Below are 21,319 nucleotides of genomic sequence, written 5' to 3'. Positions count from 1 at the left end.
ATCTGTTCAGAGGCTCAAACATCGAGGCATACATCGTTGTGTCTTGTGAGACTGTAGTCAGATCTGGTACTGAACTGACTTGTGGCACGGTTGGCAATCTTGTCTCCGGGGTGGCATCTGCCTCCGGTGGGACTGGATTTGTCCAGCCAGGCCTCTGCGGGGCTGCCCTTGGCCGCTCCTTGTTTCTATGTTCGTAGTTCGTTCTCGAGCCTTGCTGGGCTCTGGCACTGTTGCCCGTACCATCTCCAACATTCGCATGGCGTGAGCGCTCCCTTGAGTTGGAATGCTCCTGCCAATTATTCCCATTCAGGATCGCGTCAAGCTTCCGCATCATCAAGTCAGATTTGGCGTCCAACCTCCTTTCCAGGCCAGTCATCGTTTGGGCGTAGGTATTATCATGATCATTCAACAATCGCTCGATCTCTCTTGTCATCCTAGCCTCTCTTTCCTCTGACTCTTTGTTTGCCTGAGCTAGGCTCTCGGCCAGTCATTGATCGGTGTCACGAATCAATTGAGCCTGATCAAACCTCGCCTGCGACTTCACGTGCGTTAGCTCATCTTTCAAATTCTCTCGACCATGGTGAGCTCTCTCGTCAACTTGATCTATCCGCTTAGTCATGTCTCGCCTCAATTCATCCAGGCCATTCATCACACCAGCGAACATATCACTTATGTCACCAGCTGCCCCCAGTGGCGGGGTTAGCCCCAGAGAAGACGAGGTCAACTGTGGCTGTAGCCTAGTACTTGATGACGCACCGCCCTTTTGCTTGTGCATTGACGTCATCAGTCTGTCAAACGTTGATGATGCTCCCATCGTTATCCCATCTGACATAGGCCTGGTCGGCGAGGCGGAAGATGCCTCCCTGCTCATGTCGTTCCTTGGGCACGGTGTGAAGTTCACATCCGGATGGGTTATCTCCGGGTAGTCATCACTGGAAGTCAAACCTACAGTTGGTAGTGACGCCATGCGTTCGTCGTACAAGGACTTCCAACTCTTCTTGGCCTTCGAGAACGTCTGCTCTTCACCCGGACTCATACTCGACATCATCGCGTTGTTACTCTGTTTGGCCAAGGATGAGTGTGCACTTGTCAGATGTGAAGGTTCCTTTCTCCATTTATAGCTCTTAGTCTCTGATTTGGACATTCCCCTGTACAACACTTCCTCCCGAGGTTCGACCTCGGAACGCTCCGAGGTCTCCTCTGTCCTCTCGACTTCCTCTCGTTCGAGGACCCCGTCTGGCTCAAAGTCGGGTCGAATGAGCGTTCGCTCCCCTTCGTCAAAGGGATCCACCGGCGTTTCGCTCGCAGGCTCGGCCTCGGCGCTCCGCCCTTGATTGCCATCAAGGTTTTTCTCGCTCCTTAGTCTCATTTCGATCACTGAAAGATCAGGTTGACCTTTAGTCGATTCGTCTTCAGCAAACGCGTCGGAAGCGCTGCTAAACGAGGTTTGGCTACGCCTAGTTCTAAATTTCCGCGTGCTTCCCTTGCTTAGCCTGGGAATTTTAGTAGTCGATCCTAACGAGTCCCTGCGCTGCATAGTTTTGTACAAAATGAAAGTATTCGTAATTTGATGGCAATGCAAACGTACCACAAACAAGATTTAGTTAAATCACTTAACGCTGCCTACTCGATTCCGTCAGTATCAAAATGTCTCTTAGATCTCTCACGACTAAATTAGTGACTCAGCTAAAGTTACACACAGGGTCTACCCAGTATTGATATAATGCTAACTCAACCCGGTTGTATAGTATAACAGTATCACTAAGTTTCCACAAGATATAATCGACACACAAAACACAATCGATAATCAGATAAGAATATCCTACAGGTGACAGCGACCTTTTGTCAGTATCAATTTATCGCCACACAATTTATCAAGTCACTGCTTTGTTAAAATTAAACAATCTTCGATAAAAAGCAGTGATGATTCAGAAATAGATAAATAAAACCTAGTCTTAAAGAAAAAGACTTCCCCCAATCGGAACGATCCGAAAGAACGAAGCCCAGGACACAGTCTTCTCAAGTGGGTGTGTATTTGCCTAATACACCCACCGAGGTCTTCTTTTAGGTGTCCTGCGATTGCCCGAGCTGTCCTACTAAGTAGCTCAAGGCAACCTCTTGGTCGAAAATTCGTCAAATCTATGAAAAAGCTCTCCCACACTCGGACTGCTCCAAGTGCACGAGAGTAGGGAACAATTCTTCTTCTCAAGTGGGTGTGTATTTGCTTAATACACCCACCGAGGTCTTCCTTTATTTGTTCCCGGATTGCCCGAACTTTCCTATTAAGTAGCTCAAGGCAACCACTCAACCAAAATCACAATAAAAAAAAAAAAAAATCTTGTTCGGGTACTTCTAATACACCCAATATAGAATCCAAAGTTGATCACGAATTTCCGGGTCAGAATGGGTTCTTATGACCCTGATAAGCACGCCTAATATCCTAATATGGATATTTTCCGTTTCCCTAATTGCCACAGAAGGTTTACTCAAGTTTCTTACAAGGAGGGTCGCTAGAAGGTTTAAGACACTCCGGAGGGTTACCTCGGAGGGTACCTCAATCACTCAAGTTACTTAGGAGGGTATCTTAATCACCCAAGTTACTTCGGAGGGTCCCCCTAAATTTACTAAGGAGGGTCAATAAGATGCTTAATACGCTCCGGAGGGTCACTTCGGAGGGTACCTCCAAAATTTTCAAATTTTCTGTTCTCACTTGGAAGGTTCTCCTACTAGCTTCAAAAAGCGTCAAAATAAGCTAGGAGTTCTAGGGGGAGCTGTTTCAACTTCTTAGGGTGATCTCGTGGAAATTTTCCACTAAGGAGGGTTGCTAAAGGGCTTAGCTGACTCCGGAGGGTCACTTCGGAGGGTTCCCCCAAAATCAAGAAAAAGGGTTAAATCACCGCAGTAAAGCCTCTGAAAGCGGTCTACCTGACTTAAAACTAGGTTGGCTGACACGGTCAACCTTCCCACAAATTCTAAAAAATTTTTCTTTTCCGAAATAATCAACCCAAAAACGGTTGCGATTCGGAAAAGTGGTCAAAAACGTCGACTTATGGTACCAAAATTATCCCGATCGGATAACTAGTCTTTGAGAAATCGCCAAAAACGCGTTCGTCAAAATGGCCTTTTTCACCACCTGTATAGGATCTGAAAGACTTTTTTCGCAATTCCGGTCGAAAGTGCCTAAAAATACTTGAAATGAGCGTAGTAGCCCTGTACGGCACTGGAATAATGCAAAAAACCGGACCAAAATTGGTTTAGAAACAAAAATTTGGCCAAAAACTATCAAATTTGGACCCTCCGATTCCTTCCTTTTCCAAACCTTAAGTCGTTAGCTCTATCCACGGAGCTACTCGGAGGGTTACCCAAAAATTTCTCTAGTAACCGAGCACGTTATGCTAGCACGCTCCTAACGCAAAAATTTTATTGCTCTAACTCTAAAAACTCAAAAACTCGATCCCCAAAACAGATTGACAAAATACAGAAAATTATCAAAATTTTGGTCGAAAAATTCTCGTTTTTCTAACTTCCACTGAATCTTTGCTCACGCGGTTTCTTTAATAAAGGGGATCGAACTACGTGGCTACTCTCTATATAAAAGCTTTTTGCCTATCGGAAAAGCTCGGATATCCGAAAATTTGGGGGTCTACAGTTTGGTCGAAAATTGGTAATTTTCGACAAAAAATGGGTGTTTTTTGGGTCTAAACAGGAGATAAGTAATATATAATAAGGATAATAATCTATTAATAGTCGTTAATGAATAGTACTATACCCTCCTTTGCACCAAAATATCCGAACTAAGACCCTTAACTCGGAAATTTGTAATCGATGGAGGGTACAATCGGTCCGCGCCAATCGTGCCCCCCACCACTTAAGTTTTTATGAAATAGTACCCGAACGATACTAAAATTGCTCCAACGATACCCAACAGTCGTTGTGGATGTTGTCCTTGATGTCCCTGTTGAGTGTGGAACACGTTGATCAGCTTGCCACTCTACCCTCCGGTCACCGGCAAAATCACCATTAACGTGCTTAAACACTCAAATTACACTCGAGGGAGGGTACCCAACCCTTCACCAAAACACACAATCTTTCTATCAGAATGATATAAATCAATCTGAAACAACAACAAATAGGAAGGTCAGATCACATCTCGTCCGGAAATAACATATAAACTGTCACTTTATGTTTTCTACTGTTTTTGGTCTTTTTTGGATTTTTTTACTGTTTTTTGTACTTTTTTGTTTTTAAATAAATTTGTTTTTGGCTTTTTCTTGGTTATACACTATTTTTGTTTGGTTTTACGCTTTCTCTTTAATTGTTTTTGGTCCTGGGACCTCAGGACAAGCGGGCTCTAGATTTCCCACCTAACCCTCCGGCCCCCGGAATTTTCGGTGTTAACTAAGTTAAAAAGCTAAATTGCACTAGACGGAGGGTACGCACCTTCCCCCTAGTACAATAACGGTCATTAAGGCCTCTAACTCGGGCATACGCCCGGAGCGGAGGGTTCGTCGCTGAAACGCTTGCTGATCATGATGGTTTCATGCCTTTAACGGGCCCACCCAGGAGCGCCATAAAAACGTCTATGTAACATTCGCCCAAATATCACACAGCGACGGAGCGTAGAAAAAGTACCTATCAACGACTGGCAGGCGTCAGTTACCTTAATTCTACTCGTTTTTCACCGTCTCGACCTTGCCAGTTGATTTTCTGGTCTGTTTAGGGCAAAGTAAAAAGTTACCATTTTTAGGCCATCAGTCAAACGACTTTTGATCAGCTTTCGTTTGCATGCGAACACAACCACATAGCTGAGTCTCGGATCCTCAGACTACGTGATTGTCATTAAAAACACGGCTCGAACAACCTATTTTTATATGTTTTTGTGTGACAGTTTTATATTAAATCCATAGGAGATGGATTGACCCTTTCCTTTTTCTATCTACTCATGTCCTGAAATATCAAATAATATCGGTGTTTAATTAAGATCTAGGACATTACAGCAGCTGTTATAGTCAGTTTTCACAGTCCCTTCACATATAACAGTCTCTGGGGGACCAAGCCTCCGCTCCCGTGATTTTCTTGAGATAACACTCTTATCTCCTATATTTCGTGTCCCGGGAGGGTTCCGTGGTATTTCTCTTCCCCCCACTGAAGCCTCCGTCTCCACAAATATCTGTCGCTAAGGTCCTTATCGTGTGTTCTTGCCACGATAAGAGGCTCCGTAATTTTTCTGTCTCTGATACAACCGTTCTTCACAATTTCTATCGTTGTTCTCATTTTCGTCTTTTCTATTCAAAATGGCCGTCTTTTTTCTATTTCTCAGAAATGTTCTTCTTCCGATCGAAATTTTAAAAATAAAAATTCTAGAACATTCTGACCCTCCGTCGCAACACTTTTCTGTTCATAAGGCCTTTAGTCACTTTTTTTTCTGCCGCGGGAAGGTTATGCTGTGTCATCTGGCAGAATGGCACACAGTCAAGTCTCCTATTGGTTCAGCTCAAGTGTCCCTGAACCACTTTCCCACTCGGCTGGTCACCTCTTCCAGTGAAGTCTCCTATTGGTCCAGCTAAGTTCCAAACTATCTGAAAACCCTTGACAACGCCCCACACTCGGGCACTTTATTACGGTTACTGGGTTAAATTGCTAGGTTGATCGAAACGATCGAACTTATAAAACAGTATGGGTATACTATTTAATTAATATAAAGGTTTGATCCAACTGATCTGGTGTCAAAGTCACTGTCTTTTTTCGTTTTATGGTTTTTGTTCCTTTTTCTATTCTTTTTTGGTTTTTGTTTTGCTTTTTGTCTTTTTGCTCGTGTTTTTGTCCCCCTAGTTGCCCCCCTTTACTCGGTTAGCTAAGCCTCGTTCGGAGAGCGTACCAGGAAATTTTCTCGAGTTTTCTTAAAAAGCTATCACGGTACAACCGGAAGGTTTGCACGTCCCTGTCGAACCGTACCACCGGTACTCTAGAATGGGCATTCAGCCCGAAGCTGTCTCAAGTGTGTTCGACTCCGTAGTCTTGATGTCGTAAACACCCAGGAGCGCCATAAAAACACTATGTAACATTCGTCTACTGCAGTCACACATGAGGCTTAAGAAAAATAGGCCCTATAACCACTGGCTCAAGGGTCAGGGACACTATCTCTTGTGTTTTTCTACCTCAAGAACGGTCGGAGCCAGTTCGGTTCGTTTGTGACATGAGACTACGACCCGTTACAGCTTAAAGGCTACTACTAAAATATCCCCCCACTCTAGAATTAGAAACGTCCCCATACTTAGGTCTCTAGATACCCAAAATACATGAACGCCGTTAAAAACCGGGTTGGAACAATCCGTTAAGTTGCTTTTTTATTAGACAGTGGAACTTCGATCCATTTCAGATGGATCAACCTAAAACTCGCCCTACCTCAACATAACAATTATAAAACACACTCTAGGAATTTAAATTTGTACTCACATAGTAGCACGCTCAAGAAGTGGGAAATAATCCAGTCGGTAGTTAACTCAAGAATTAAATAACGTAACTAAATGAGTCTAATGTTTTATAGTTTTAACAATGAGAACGAGTTTATACTCTAGACAATAGTTTTCTTGTGAACCATTAGGACACTCAAGCTGTCCACCTTTCCACCGAAGGTTCACTCTAGTCCAGTTCCGAATAACACTCCAGTCGCTATAATCCAATTCGTGGGAATGCTCTCGTCTCTGTCACAGATGGGACAGCTCTACTCTCGATTATGATAGTGATGGAAATTGCGAATAGCAATTTCCTACTGCTTTTTCTTACAACTTTCCCGCGTGAGTGACTCAATCGTTCTGAAATTGTTCTGATTTCTTTTAACTGATTTTCAGTTATCGCGAGAAAATCGTGCATGACAGGTTTCATTCGAAATTTTGAAAAATTAAATTTCACTCCAAAATCAAGTGTTTTTTGCTTCTCTCAAGGTCAAACTTCCAAATATGACCGACTGGCACATATTCTCACTTTTTTATTCTCAATTTTGCGCTAAGAACATCGAATGATAATTTTTCTGGAGTAAAACTAAGTGTTTAGGGCTTGAATAAAAGTTCCATGGCTTGTCCTTCTAGAATAAGCCTGCTCGTTTGTTTTTTGGTCGAATTTAGACAGACTAAGCATCCAAAATTTTGAACCAGTTTTTCTCGACAGTGACAAACTTTTCGTTTTAGTCACATTTGGCTGAAAAAAATTAAAGAACGGTTCCTACGCCATGTTTTCTTTTTAGTCGAGAGTAGTCAGAACAATATTAAATGTGCTTTAAAAAACTCTTCAATTGATTGAGATAATCCGCTCTACTAAAGCCGCATCATTGCTGACTGGTTTTTACAAACTTTAAGTATATATTGGGCCAATAGGAATCAGTTTTTGCCTGTCTATTGGTAGATTTTCAGGTCGATATATCCCCGCCGGAGAGTTTCCTTTTCAATTTTTTCTTTGCTTCAAGACATATTTTCGCTTTTGATTAAGGAGCTTATTCTTTTGCTTGTGAAATGGAGCTTCCACTGTGTTTCAAATTAAGTTAGTTTTATTAAAAACTTTCTTGTCAATGGATCATGAAAAACGTGTAATATTTCTTTTAAAACTCTAAATTTGAAAGGTGTTTTTGGCGTACAAAGTTTTTCCAATGGTGTTGGCTGTTATGCTTCTAAGAACTTGAAAGTTTGGTGCTACTTTTCCAGCAACCGGTCCGTTTTTTCGAACCGAAGACAATGAACAGAAGGAGTAAAAGGCATCGATTTTATAATGTTTTAAGTAGTATGTGACGGATTCGTCCGTGAAATTAGTTGTTGAAACGGTTTTCATCAACCAAGAAATGAACTTCAGATTACTAAAGGATTCAGCCTAGCATGTGGTTTTTACTTCCTGTTTGCTGGAGCGGATGCGTCTCTAGCCCGGTACACGCGATGGAAATACTGGTGCATTTTTAGGCAGTAATGGATGCTAGTACATGCAGATTATGTCGTTGTCTCAGTTTGAAGGATATCATATCAAGTGGAGTCTTGTGCAATGGACTTTGCTTACCTCTGCTTTAGCAATGGCATGGTTGTGTTTGAACGTTCTTGAGCTGTTTTATTCCCCTGAGCGTTTGCTCCAATCGTAGCATTGTGTGGCTCGCGGATTGGTTGTGTATTCAAATGTCATAGCAGCCGTTTCCTTACAATGAAACCTTAGCTAAGTATATTCCACTTTTGTAAATACTGCCAAGTGCAACAGGAAATAAAAAAAGCATAAACTAAGGAAAATAGTAGGCGATTAAAAGTTTACAATTTCAGTGCCAAATTTTACCATTTGAACTCTCTTACATCTTCTTCATTTTACTACCATCTTCAGACTTTTCTGTTCTATCTTTACTGGTAAATCAGTACTACCCTTCTGTTTACTCATATCTATATGCTCATTAACTAAACACCCCTTCACCTATTATATTGACTCTGTAATTCCAGATAATTATTTCTTCTTTCGAACTTCTATGATCCGACATTTGGTTATTCAATTACTAATTCTTGCGCATCTGGCATTTAAATCTCAGGGCGAAACAACCTAGTAGTTCTAGATTACTTAACCTGCTTTGCTTTTTGACATTTTCTTCAAACCAATTTCGAGTCAATCCAGCTAAATGAAGTAGAGATCCAGTATCATTATTACATTATTAAAATTCTTCGACGAAAGAAATAGCAATATTCAGGCAACATTCTTGGTTTTTAATATATAGTTTATCTGATAGAAGAAGGTTAACTTTGCGGATTTTGATATGGCAAAAACGAAATCAAGTCAGCAGGACCGACAAGTTCATTTACCCATGAATAATAGCGATGGTGATTTCTTCTACTCCAACTCAGCTCCAAAAAAGGGGAAAAAGGCCAATTGCTGCCTTATTCTAGCAGCGAAATTCATCCACTATTTAGTTTTTGTGCCTTTCAAAATTTTTCTTTGTATCATCAGTTTGCTAGAGACTAGTGCCTGTCTGTGGTTTATCCTAATTTGCATGCCTACAATTTTGATATCGCCAGTTTTGTACAGAAAAATTGTTGATTTTTTCGTAGAGGAGTTCTGCAAGTTTACCGTGCAACTTTTCTGTATCACCAGTGGAGCGAAGTTGAAATTGAGTGGGGTTCAAATTGATAAATTGGACAAAACTACGCCGTTTGTGCGGGAGGCGTTATGGCCCGTGTTCATATGCAATCACAAAACACAAATGGACATGTTAGCAGCATGGCTCTTACTGTACAAGCTGAACATACCATGTAATGTGATTAAATTTATGGCTGCATCCTATACCCGCTATGTGCCAGGGTACGGATGTGGTCTTCAGGTCATGAGGTCAATATTTCTGACCCGGTCAAATACAGAGCGCGATTTGCAACAGATACGGGACATCATGTCGTTTCACGCGTTCTACGGCATCCCCAAGGGCTTCTTGATGTATCCCGAGGGAACTACGATCTTCAAAGAGTCCCTGCAATCTACGAACAGATTTGCCGCCAAGAACAATCTCCCACCCCGCAAACACAGTCTCTATCCCAGACACAAAGGTTAATCATTTTGAATTTCTGTTTCAGTATAAGATAAACATGGTTACTTTGGTTGCTTTTACAAATAATTTGTCATTGCTTATTTTTTTTTATTCAGAACCAAGAGTAAAGAAATGGTTTATCTCATCGAATAACATACATTGAAGGTTCTTTGGCATTAATTAGGCGATAACTTACTGACAGTAATTGGTTAAGAAGATTTATAATACAGTTTTGCCGCAGTGCTTATGGTTTTTCAGGTGTGGTGCCTTTCTATAGGTACCATCCACACATAAAGTGACTTGAAAACGAAAAACGTGCTCGTTCTTTTCAAGTGGATTCTTCTTGTAGTATAGTGTACGATGAAGGATTGGTGGAATAGCCTACTGCGTCCTTTCATGGTAAGAGCAGAGACATAGTATCTGCGGGCGGGGTTCCAGCGACATGCTTCCGAGAGCTGAGATGCGGAGTAACAGAACAGGTAGTGATGCTGTTGACTCATGGACATCAGGTTCTGGGTCCAAAATTGGTAGTTGTGTTTTGGTCGACGAGCTTTGTAAGTTCCGGTCATAGATTGTGTGTTCTTTTTTGAGTTCATAATTTCATGTGGTTTTGTATTATCAGGTCTTTATGAGCTTCTTCATGCCATGCGCGACACTTTGGTGCTAAACGAGCTGTTCGACATGACTGTTGCGTATGAGGAGTTCCGAGGCATGAACGAAGACTTCACACTTGGTCGACTATTCTTCCAGGGTCCAGTTCAGAAAAAGTACCACATCCATCTGGAAAAGCACGACGCCATACCGCTGAGTGAGTACTCGGAGCTGGAGCTGAGAGACTGGCTGTTTGAAGTGTTCGAGGAGAAGGAGAGAAGACTCGAGTTCTTTGAGAGCAACGAACCACCCTGCTTGGATTTCGGGAATAAGGACGAGGTTTACAATGCAACTTTCACTGGTTTTGAGTACTTGGCTGGTAAGTGAAACAAAAGCGCACGTTTTTGATAAGAGGAGGGGTCTACACGCGCGGCTTAACTTCCGTTGTATTACGAGGCCTTTTTTTTACAAAGCAACTGGAAAGTTAAAATGCTGGCTCATGTAAATTGAAGCATGAAATATCTTGTCTTCGTTTTGGTTGAGATGTTACGACAATATGCAAAAAACGTTATTGCCAAAGCTTCTATTTCTCAATGTTTTTATTGAGAAAAATAAGCTCAGGTTGTTCTCTGCTATTTTATCTGCAATTGACTGCCCTTTTCAGTTGGAAAGATTATTTTTTGTGCATAGGATTGTCGAGAATCATTTGGCATCTATCGCTGGTGGTGCTGATCTTCGTTCTGCCTTGGTACTACATCAGATTCTACAAGATTCACGAGTACATCGGACTCATTTGCTACCCAGTGGCACTCGTCGCACTCACCGTCCTCGGCTTCTTTGTGGGACTGGATCGCATAGAACGTGGTCTGGAAAGACTGCACTTACTTCTCATCTGTTGGCCTTTGATCCAGTGGAAGCCTGACCATATACCATGTGTACACGCTAATCCAGACGATGTGAGGCGGACACCGCAAACTAAAGAGTGGTTTGGCGGAGGATTGGGAGCCAGAATTTTCGGCGGGGAGAACAATCCATCATTGGCAATATCCAGTATCTCCAATCGCATCAGTGTTTGGACGGGGAGATTCGATTTTCCCAACTCCGGTGCCTCTGCTCCCAACCCAGAAAGCGGCGTCCTATCAGAGTTGGAACCGCGTAATATGCCGAGCTTAGAACCGACTGAAGAACCAAATGACGGCACTACTATTCATGAAACTGGCCATGTGTCTGCACTACCTGAGGAAACCAGTGCCCTGTTATCCACTCCACCCGCAACTTCAAATAGTTCTGATTTTGATAAGAAGGAATACGACACAATACCTCAGCATCGCCAGTCACCTCCCATTCATATCCGTTCACAGTGTTCCAACTCTATTGCATCTGGTTCAGTCGACGCCCTTTTGCAGTGCTAGCTAGCTCTATAAATTTTCATATTTTTATGCTTTGAACAAGCAATTGGTTCTGGAATTCAGTGTTATCAAGACTGAATTAAATAGTGCAGTGTTATCAAGACTTCTTTATAAAAACAATTTTTATTGTTTGGCGATTAATTAAAAGTGCAGAATAAGTACGGCTGTCCAAGTTAAACAGAGGTTTCAGCCACAGATTGTTTTGAATGATTTTCTTTGCCAAAAAATGGTTCAAATTTTCCGAGGACACTGGTTGTTAATCTGGCAATAATTTTGGGATCTGATTTGAAAACTTTGGATAACTTTTCTGTTACAAAACGCAAAAAGGTACTGGAATTAATTTGGAGTATCACCGCCGATTAATAATGTTGTTTATCAAGAAATTTGATTTTCCATTGAATTCAGGTATAATGGAGAAAGGTTTTTTTAAGTGTCAATGAACCTAGTGAAGCCATCTATATACAGTCATGCGGCATAGAAGTTGCATTTTTTCGTTTTCAGGCGACGAAATTAATGAAAATTTGTTCACGTTTGTGCTGTCTTCTCGACAACTACCAGAGATTCAAGTTTGATATTTTGACATGATTGATCAAACTGTTTGTAAAACCGGTTAAAAAACCGTTAAAAGTTGTTGACAAGGCGCCGTTGGGCCATTTACGTAGAGGGCGTAGGAGAGGTGTTCTCAGTGCCCAAAAGTCTCCGTAAACAGCAGAATCAGTTTGAGCAGATTCAGTAAACAGCAGAATCAAATTTAAGGCTTAAAAGTTTTTGTAGAAAGCAAAAAAAAACGGATTTTTTTGTAGCTTAGTCGATTTTTTGTATTTCTTCGGCAGTTTTTAAATTGCTTCTGCAGTTAACAGTGGTTTATCGGTATTGAAAACACCTCTCCTACGCCCTCTACTTAAATAGTCGAAAGACGCCACGGAAACGGTTTTTTATCCAGCAATATTCTTATAAACTGAATTTTCTGTACAAATTGGGATTTTTCCGAAATAGTGTAAAAATTGTAAATTTTGCAATTATTCGCCGCATAGCACTGTTTACTTTGTTCAATTTTTTTGCTACAGTGGAAATCTCTCTTTTTAAGTTTTTTTGAATAGTCCTTGTGCGAGTGACTTGGTAAGTTAATCAAAAATAGTCAGCTCTATGCAGCAAAAAATCTTGTGCGTTGATTCTTGGTAAAAAATAGTAAAATTGACCTCAAATTATTTAGCCTTAAAATTCTTTGCATGGTTAAAGCAGGATTTCAACAAGTTTGAGCTGCAATAGGTCAAGAAAAGTAACAGGTTTTCACATCTACTAAAAATGCAAGCTTACATCAATCTGTCATAAAAACAGGCCTTGAAAACTAGAGAAAATCGCTCTTTTACAAGCCACAGATTGTTTTCAATGATTTCTTTTGCCAAAAATGGTTCAAATTTTCTGAGGACACTGGTTGTTAAGCTGGCGATGATTTTGGGATCTGATTTGAAAACTTGGGATAAAATTTCTGTTAAAAAACGCAAAAAGGTAGTCGATTTAATTGAAGCATCTCTGCCGAATTAAAAATGTTTTATCACGAAATAATTTGATTTTCCATAAATTCAGGTATAATGGAGAAAGGTTTTTTTTTTAAGTGTCAATGAACCTCGTGAAGCCATTTATATACAGTCATGCGGCATAGAAGTTGTATTTTTTCGTTTTCAGGCGACGAAATTAATGAAAATTTGTTCACGTTTGTGCTGTCTTCTCGACAACTACCAGAGATTCAAGTTTGATATTTTGACATGATTGATCAAACTGTTTGTAAAACCGGTTAAAAAACCGTTAAAAGTTGTTGACAAGGCGCCGTTGGGCCATTTACGTAGAGGGCGTAGGAGAGGTGTTCTCAGTGCCCAAAAGTCTCCGTAAACAGCAGAATCAGTTTGAGCAGATTCAGTAAACAGCAGAATCAAATTTAAGGCTTGAAAGTTTTTGTAGAAAGCAAAAAAAAAAAACGGATTTTTTTGTAGCTTAGTCGATTTTTTGTATTTCTTCGGCAGTTTTTAAATTGCTTCTGCAGTTAACAGTGGTTTATCGGCATTGAAAACACCTCTCCTACGCCCTCTACTTAAAAAGTCGAAAGACGCCACGGAAACGGTTTTTTATCCAGCAATATTCTTATAAACTGAATTTTCTGTACAAATTGGGATTTTTCCGAAATAGTGTAAAAATTGTAAATTTTGCAATTATTCGCCGCATAGCACTGTTTACTTTGTTCAATTTTTTTGCTACAGTGGAAATCTCTCTTTTTAAGTTTTTTTGAATAGTCCTTGTGCGAGTGACTTGGTAAGTTAATCAAAAATAGTCAGCTCTATGCAGCAAAAAATCTTGTGCGTTGATTCTTGGTAAAAAAAATAGTAAAATTGACCTCAAATTATTTAGCCTTAAAATTCTTTGCATGGTTAAAGCAGGATTTCTACAAGTTTGAGCTGCAATAGGTCAACAGGTTTTCACATCTACTAAAAATGCAAGCTTACATCAATCTGTCATAAAAACAGGCCTTGAAAACTAGAGAAAATCGCTCTTTTACCAGCCACAGATTGTTTTTAATGATTTCTTTTGCCAAAAATGGTTCAAATTTACTGAGGACACTGGTTGTTAAGCTGGCGATGATTTTGGGATCTGATTTGAAAACTTGGGATAAAATTTCTGTTAAAAAACGCAAAAAGGTAGTGGATTTAATTGAAGCATCTCTGCCGAATTAGAAATGTTTTATCACGAAATAATTTGATTTTCCATAAATTCAGGTATAATGGAGAAAGGTTTTTTTTTAAGTGTCAATGAACCTCGTGAAGCCATTTATATACAGTCATGCGGCATAGAAGTTGCATTTTTTCGTTTTCAGGCGACGAAATTAATGAAAATTTGTTCACGTTTGTGCTGTCTTCTCGACAACTACCAGAGATTCAAGTTTGATATTTTGACATGATTGATCAAACTGTTTGTAAAACCGGTTAAAAAACCGTTAAAAGTTGTTGACAAGGCGCCGTTGGGCCATTTACGTAGAGGGCGTAGGAGAGGTGTTCTCAGTGCCCAAAAGTCTCCGTAAACAGCAGAATCAGTTTGAGCAGATTCAGTAAACAGCAGAATCAAATTTAAGGCTTGAAAGTTTTTGTAGAAAGCAAAAAAAAAACGGATTTTTTTGTAGCTTAGTCGATTTTTTGTATTTCTTCGGCAGTTTTTAAATTGCTTCTGCAGTTAACAGTGGTTTATCGGCATTGAAAACACCTCTCCTACGCCCTCTACTTAAAAAGTCGAAAGACGCCACGGAAACGGTTTTTATCCAGCAATATTCTTATAAACTGAATTTTCTGTACAAATTGGGATTTTTCCGAAATAGTGTAAAAATTGTAAATTTTGCAATTATTCGCCGCATAGCACTGTTTACTTTGTTCAATTTTTTTGCTACAGTGGAAATCTCTCTTTTTAAGTTTTTTTGAATAGTCCTTGTGCGAGTGACTTGGTAAGTTAATCAAAAATAGTCAGCTCTATGCAGCAAAAAATCTTGTGCGTTGATTCTTGGTAAAAAAATAGTAAAATTGACCTCAAATTATTTAGCCTTAAAATTCTTTGCATGGTTAAAGCAGGATTTCTACAAGTTTGAGCTGCAATAGGTCAAGAAAAGTAACAGGTTTTCACATCTACTAAAAATGCAAGCTTACATCAATCTGTCATAAAAACAGGCCTTGAAAACTAGAGAAAATCGCTCTTTTACCAGCCACAGATTGTTTTTAATGATTTCTTTTGCCAAAAATGGTTCAAATTTACTGAGGACACTGGTTGTTAAGCTGGCGATGATTTTGGGATCTGATTTGAAAACTTGGGATAAAATTTCTGTTAAAAAACGCAAAAAGGTAGTGGATTTAATTGAAGCATCTCTGCCGAATTAGAAATGTTTTATCACGAAATAATTTGATTTTCCATAAATTCAGGTATAATGGAGAAAGGTTTTTTTTAAAGTGTCAATGAACCTCGTGAAGCCATTTATATACAGTCATGCGGCATAGAAGTTGCATTTTTTCGTTTTCAGGCGACGAAATTAATGAAAATTTGTTCACGTTTGTGCTGTCTTCTCGACAACTACCAGAGATTCAAGTTTGATATTTTGACATGATTGATCAAACTGTTTGTAAAACCGGTTAAAAAACCGTTAAAAGTTGTTGACAAGGCGCCGTTGGGCCATTTACGTAGAGGGCGTAGGAGAGGTGTTCTCAGTGCCCAAAAGTCTCCGTAAACAGCAGAATCAGTTTGAGCAGATTCAGTAAACAGCAGAATCAAATTTAAGGCTTGAAAGTTTTTGTAGAAAGCAAAAAAAAACGGATTTTTTTGTAGCTTAGTCGATTTTTTGTATTTCTTCGGCAGTTTTTAAATTGCTTCTGCAGTTAACAGTGGTTTATCGGCATTGAAAACACCTCTCCTACGCCCTCTACTTAAATAGTCGAAAGACGCCACGGAAACGGTTTTTTATCCAGCAATATTCTTATAAACTGAATTTTCTGTACAAATTGGGATTTTTCCGAAATAGTGTAAAAATTGTAAATTTTGCAATTATTCGCCGCATAGCACTGTTTACTTTGTTCAATTTTTTTGCTACAGTGGAAATCTCTCTTTTTAAGTTTTTTTGAATAGTCCTTGTGCGAGTGACTTGGTAAGTTAATCAAAAATAGTCAGCTCTATGCAGCAAAAAATCTTGTGCGTTGATTCTTGGTAAAAAAATAGTAAAATTGACCTCAAATTATTTAGCCTTAAAATTCTTTGCATGGTTAAAGCAGGATTTCAACAAGTTTGAGCTGCAATAGGTCAAGAAAAGTAACAGGTTTTCACATCTACTAAAAATGCAAGCTTACATCAATCTGTCATAAAAACAGGCCTTGAAAACTAGAGAAAATCGCTCTTTTACCAGCCACAGATTGTTTTTAATGATTTCTTTTGCCAAAAATGGTTCAAATTTACTGAGGACACTGGTTGTTAAGCTGGCGATGATTTTGGGATCTGATTTGAAAACTTGGGATAAAATTTCTGTTAAAAAACGCAAAAAGGTAGTGGATTTAATTGAAGCATCTCTGCCGAATTAGAAATGTTTTATCACGAAATAATTTGATTTTCCATAAATTCAGGTATAATGGAGAAAGGTTTTTTTTTAAGTGTCAATGAACCTCGTGAAGCCATTTATATACAGTCATGCGGCATAGAAGTTGCATTTTTTCGTTTTCAGGCGACGAAATTAATGAAAATTTGTTCACGTTTGTGCTGTCTTCTCGACAACTACCAGAGATTCAAGTTTGATATTTTGACATGATTGATCAAACTGTTTGTAAAACCGGTTAAAAAACCGTTAAAAGTTGTTGACAAGGCGCCGTTGGGCCATTTACGTAGAGGGCGTAGGAGAGGTGTTCTCAGTGCCCAAAAGTCTCCGTAAACAGCAGAATCAGTTTGAGCAGATTCAGTAAACAGCAGAATCAAATTTAAGGCTTGAAAGTTTTTGTAGAAAGCAAAAAAAAACGGATTTTTTTGTAGCTTAGTCGATTTTTTGTATTTCTTCGGCAGTTTTTAAATTGCTTCTGCAGTTAACAGTGGTTTATCGGTATTGAAAACACCTCTCCTACGCCCTCTACTTAAATAGTCGAAAGACGCCACGGAAACGGTTTTTTATCCAGCAATATTCTTATAAACTGAATTTTCTGTACAAATTGGGATTTTTCCGAAATAGTGTAAAAATTGTTAATTTTGCAATTATTCGCCGCATAGCATCGTTTACTTTGTTCAATTTTTTTGCTACAGTGGAAATCTCTCTTTATAAGTTTTTTTGAATAGTCCTTGTGCGAGTGACTTGGTAAGTTAATCAAAAATAGTTAGCTCTATGCAGCAAAAAATCTTGTGCGTTAATTTTTGGTTAAAAAAATGGTAAAATGGACCTCAAATTATTTAGCCTTAAAATTGTTTGCATGGTTAAAGCAGGATCTCAACAAGTTTGAGCTGCAATAGGTCAAGAAAAGTAACAGGTTTTTACATTTACCAAAAATGCAAGCTTACATCAATCTGTCATAAAAACAGGCCTTGAAAACCAGAGAAAATCGTTCTTTTAATCGTGTCGTGTATAAAACTACTTGTATGGGGTGAAACGCCCTATATGTCGGGCAAACAGTCCGTCAACTTAAGACTCGTCTTCGCGAACATAGTTAAAAGGCTACTCCAAATCGACAATATTTTGATGCTTGCAATATTCCAAAATCAACAATTCCGTCAAGTACAAAAATTATTAAAAGCAGCAACAGTCTGTCAAATTTTTTTTTATCTTTGGAAGCTCTGAATATTTCCCAGTTACGACCATATATCAATACTTGCGACGGATTCAAATCGAAGGACTTGTTAGTGAGATTTCATTGTCTCAAATGGGGACACTTGTAGTTCAGTATTGTTGCAACTTCGTTGTCGCCAACCCAAAACTTCTTTAAAAAATTTTCTGGTGCTACCAGTGTGTGTAATTTCATTGCTCTTTTTACAGTGTTCTTTGGTTCTTCAGATATGTCCTGATGATGAGTTTTGTTACTCGAAATGCATTGACATTTTACATCTTTTCGTTTTTTATGATTACTTTTCAAGGCCTGTTTTTATGAAAGATTGATGTTTCTGATTTTCCAAAAGGGGTATCAATTCACAGACCGCCTTCTCCCATGTGTGAATGCAGACTCCCCTAGAGTCTTTTTTTATTTGACCCCTCTGTCTACAGGATTCGAAAAAACTGTGGGGGAATATTTGACCCATATTTTTTTGTCGTTTTCTCGAAAACTACCCCCTCTGAAATCTGAGTTTTAAGTTTCAATGGATAGAAAGGCTTCGAACAATTCTCTGCAAAAGCGGCTACGCTCATTTTTGCCTTACGGCCCTCGGAATAGTCAAGTTGTTGATTTTTGACAGTTTTGTGAATCTTTTTGACTTTTCTCGAAAACCAATCTCTCAAATCTGTTATTGTGGGCTCAATGGAGATAACGGGTAGTGGGAAGCTCCCTTGCTTTAGCGGCTACTCGCTGTTTTTCTTATACAATTTTTGAAACTTTTTCAGTTTATTGTAAACGTTTGGACTAGCAAAAAATACCGTGCCAATTCTCAGGAAACCCGTTTTTGAGAATCTTTGCAGTGGCCATATGACGTGGCCGTATCCTGCTTTTTTCAGAAAAAAAAGATTATGGGTTTTGGAAATTCTGTAATAAGAACCTGTTTTTGGAGATTTTCTTCTTGTTTCTTTTTCACCTTTTTTCCTTTTTCTTCGACTTGTTTTTTTTATTGTGATCTATCGCAAGTGGTGCGAAGCTCCGTTTCGCCTCTGTGTTATCAATATTATTATGAATATTAGTATGATGTGCTATGAAAAACAAATAACTATAAAGTCGTTGGAAGATTCAAAAGTCGCTGCTTTGAATACGATATCGTACTATGAGCGTCAGTTGCAGATTTAGGAGAATTTTAATACGACCAGAATGGCTTCAGATATATTCGACTTTAGTGATGGTAATGCGAAATACGAACAGTTTCCGGTGTATTAGACTTTTCGACTACTAGATTTTCCGGTATATTCGATGGTAATGAGGTCTCCATTAATCTGGTTGGCTGCTTTTCGGAGGCATTTAATAAAAACATCACTTGTATTGCCTTTATAAAGTTTAAGAATAGGATCTGTTTTTGACCGATTTTCCCGTGACCTCTGTCTACGTCTTCTCTCCCATCTTGTTTCTCAAGGATGTATTTCACGGCTTGCTAAAATTGAGGCGGTTACTGATTTTTTTCCGGCATGCAGTTGACCTTAGTAATACTTACTGTGAAAAAATAAACGTTGCACAAGGCATTGACAACGCATTGGAAAAGTCCTTGTACAATGTTTTTATTATAGTGCATCTGTGTCTGAGATTTAAAAGCGAGAGTTAGCACAGTATCTCTTGTTTATTTTTGTATCAGAAAGTTTCTACGTCAGATCCTGTTTGTCTCCCGCGTATATCCAGAAAAGGGAGACTTCCAGCTTCTTGTCCTTCGATGGTAAACTTCAGGTTGCAATGAAGCTTGCCAAAATATTTCCGATATCACCTCGTTTTGCGCTGCTCAGAATGACGTCAATAGATGTCGGTTTTTGAGAATTCAGGTTCATAGGCAGGCACTCTTCGCACTGAAATTCAACAATTTGTCTATAAACAATATACGACATAGCTATCTTAGGATAGTCTTAACTTTCTGGTGTGTTTTCCTTGATTGGTCTCTTAACCTCTGACTGCAGAAAGTTAATGGTTACTTCTTTTGAAGGCTGAGATGTATCTTTATCTGATGTTTCTACCTCATCGTCACTCAAATCATCAAGATCATCAACCACCGACGTTATCTCTTCATTATCGCTTTCTACCGTTGGATGTGGAGGGCTGATTGCTGATGGATTGGGCTGATTTGTTTCAATAGGCTGATCTATGTGGTGGCTCGTAAAAGCGGTATTCCACATTTTCTCTCGCTCAATGTCATAGAATTGTCTTGCAGTCGCTGCAGAGTGGCCGGTGTGTTTGGTTAGGGGTTCTTTCTCTCGCGACTCGCTCACTGTTTCTGCCCACATAGTGGATATCAACTTTCGGTACGTGGTGGTAGTCAGGTCAAGTTTCCTCATATTGTGCTGCCTCTTCACCAACCGAGACGACTGCAGTATGTCCCTAATTAGGAATATAGTCATTAAGTTTATGACCACTTGCCGAAAGGTATCAGCATCAAGAATACTGCTGTCGGAAGATAAAGTCGTTCATAAGAAAGCGAGGTTTTTAGCGAGGTTTTTTTTTTCGCGGCGTCTTTATCTCATCCAAAGGTTGAATACGGCATTCATCAGCAAGTTTCTTGAACTTCTTTCTTGCTCTAAGTGGTGTGTTTTTGCGTTGACCAGAGAAGTCAATTTGGCTAACACATTTGTCTACATCAGTTTTTCCTCGGTTGCCGATTTTGGGGTTTGAAGAACTTAATGGAGATCTTCAGGTCTTTCAGCATATTCATGACAGGTGTTGCAACCCAAACATCTGGATAAGACCTCAGCCATCGCTCAGACTTAAAAAAAACCTTGGGAGGCTAACTGGGTAAACATAGTTTGGAGGATGAGCTTAACTCGGGGGCTAGAATTCTCGGAGGTCAGGAATTGGTTGACTAGGATCGTACGACATTAGTTTGCGTGGATCAAATCGTGAAGCCTGCCGCATACCTGTATCTAATAAGCGTGACGAGATTGATCAAGGAAACCGTGGCACTTGTCAGTCTTGATAGGGAGAGATGGATTTATAAATCAAGTGCGGCGCAATGAATTAGGCGGATGCCAGAACTGATAGGGAATGGCGTCACTTCAACTCACTGAAGAGAACTAAGTGAAAAGAAAGATCAGGATTTGGAGAATACCGGAAAGCCTCCATGAGGCTAAATAATTTCAAGCTGAAAAGGGCAAGTCGGTCGGTAGCGACGCGAGTGCGAAATTTCAAGTCGAATTGATTTCGGAGAATAGTGATAGTTGAAACGCTGAAGTACGTGAGCGAAACGAGTTAGAAATCCTTTAGGAGAATAATGATAGTCAGAGTGATAGTATAAACGCTAAAGTGCGTTAGCGACACTGAAGTTGAGGAATTATATTGCAAGAAAGGATTCACTTATTAGAGCTTACTGCCGATTTGAAGGGAGAGAAATTGCCTATAGGACTCTAGGAAGGGAGGCAATTACTTAAATTACTCGCAGACCCATAAATCTCGATAATTGATAAATC

General features: G+C 39.6%; 2 protein-coding genes across 3 annotated transcripts in view; both read left to right on the top strand.

Annotated features, from left to right (window-relative positions):
• Positions 1–21,319, top strand: part of LOC134853382 (uncharacterized) — a 540,493-nt gene that overhangs the window by 177,116 nt on the left and 342,058 nt on the right. The gene's annotated exons all lie outside the window — the stretch shown is intronic.
• LOC134853370 (uncharacterized) lies at positions 7,950–11,817 on the top strand. Of its 2 annotated transcripts, none has more exons than XM_063869354.1 (3): positions 7,950–9,551; positions 10,155–10,502; positions 10,814–11,815. In XM_063869354.1, exons 1-3 carry the CDS (start codon positions 8,771–8,773, stop codon positions 11,533–11,535), a joined length of 1,851 nt encoding a protein of 616 aa, XP_063725424.1. In that variant the 5' UTR covers positions 7,950–8,770; the 3' UTR covers positions 11,536–11,815. The 2 variants fall into 2 exon arrangements, with proteins under 2 accessions (XP_063725424.1, XP_063725432.1); XM_063869362.1 differs by lacking the exon at positions 7,950–9,551 and adding an exon at positions 9,853–10,086 and having other exon boundaries at positions 10,814–11,817.

The sequence above is a fragment of the Symsagittifera roscoffensis genome, chromosome 1, assembly GCF_963678635.1.
Source record: "Symsagittifera roscoffensis chromosome 1, txSymRosc1.1, whole genome shotgun sequence".
In the NCBI taxonomy this organism is placed as follows: domain Eukaryota; kingdom Metazoa; phylum Xenacoelomorpha; order Acoela; family Convolutidae; genus Symsagittifera; species Symsagittifera roscoffensis.
The sequence above is the reverse complement of the archived record's forward strand: the minus strand, read 5'-3'. Positions and strand labels throughout refer to the sequence as shown.

Bases quoted from the DNA above. Each gene is read 5' to 3' on its own strand.
- LOC134853370 (XM_063869354.1), top strand. From the start codon at position 8,771: ATGGCAAAAACGAAATCAAGTCAGCAGGACCGACAAGTTCATTTACCC. The intron at 9,552-10,154 runs GTTAATCATTTT...TTGTATTATCAG, and splicing joins TCTCTATCCCAGACACAAAG to GTCTTTATGAGCTTCTTCAT. The intron at 10,503-10,813 runs GTAAGTGAAACA...TTTTGTGCATAG, and splicing joins TGGTTTTGAGTACTTGGCTG to GATTGTCGAGAATCATTTGG.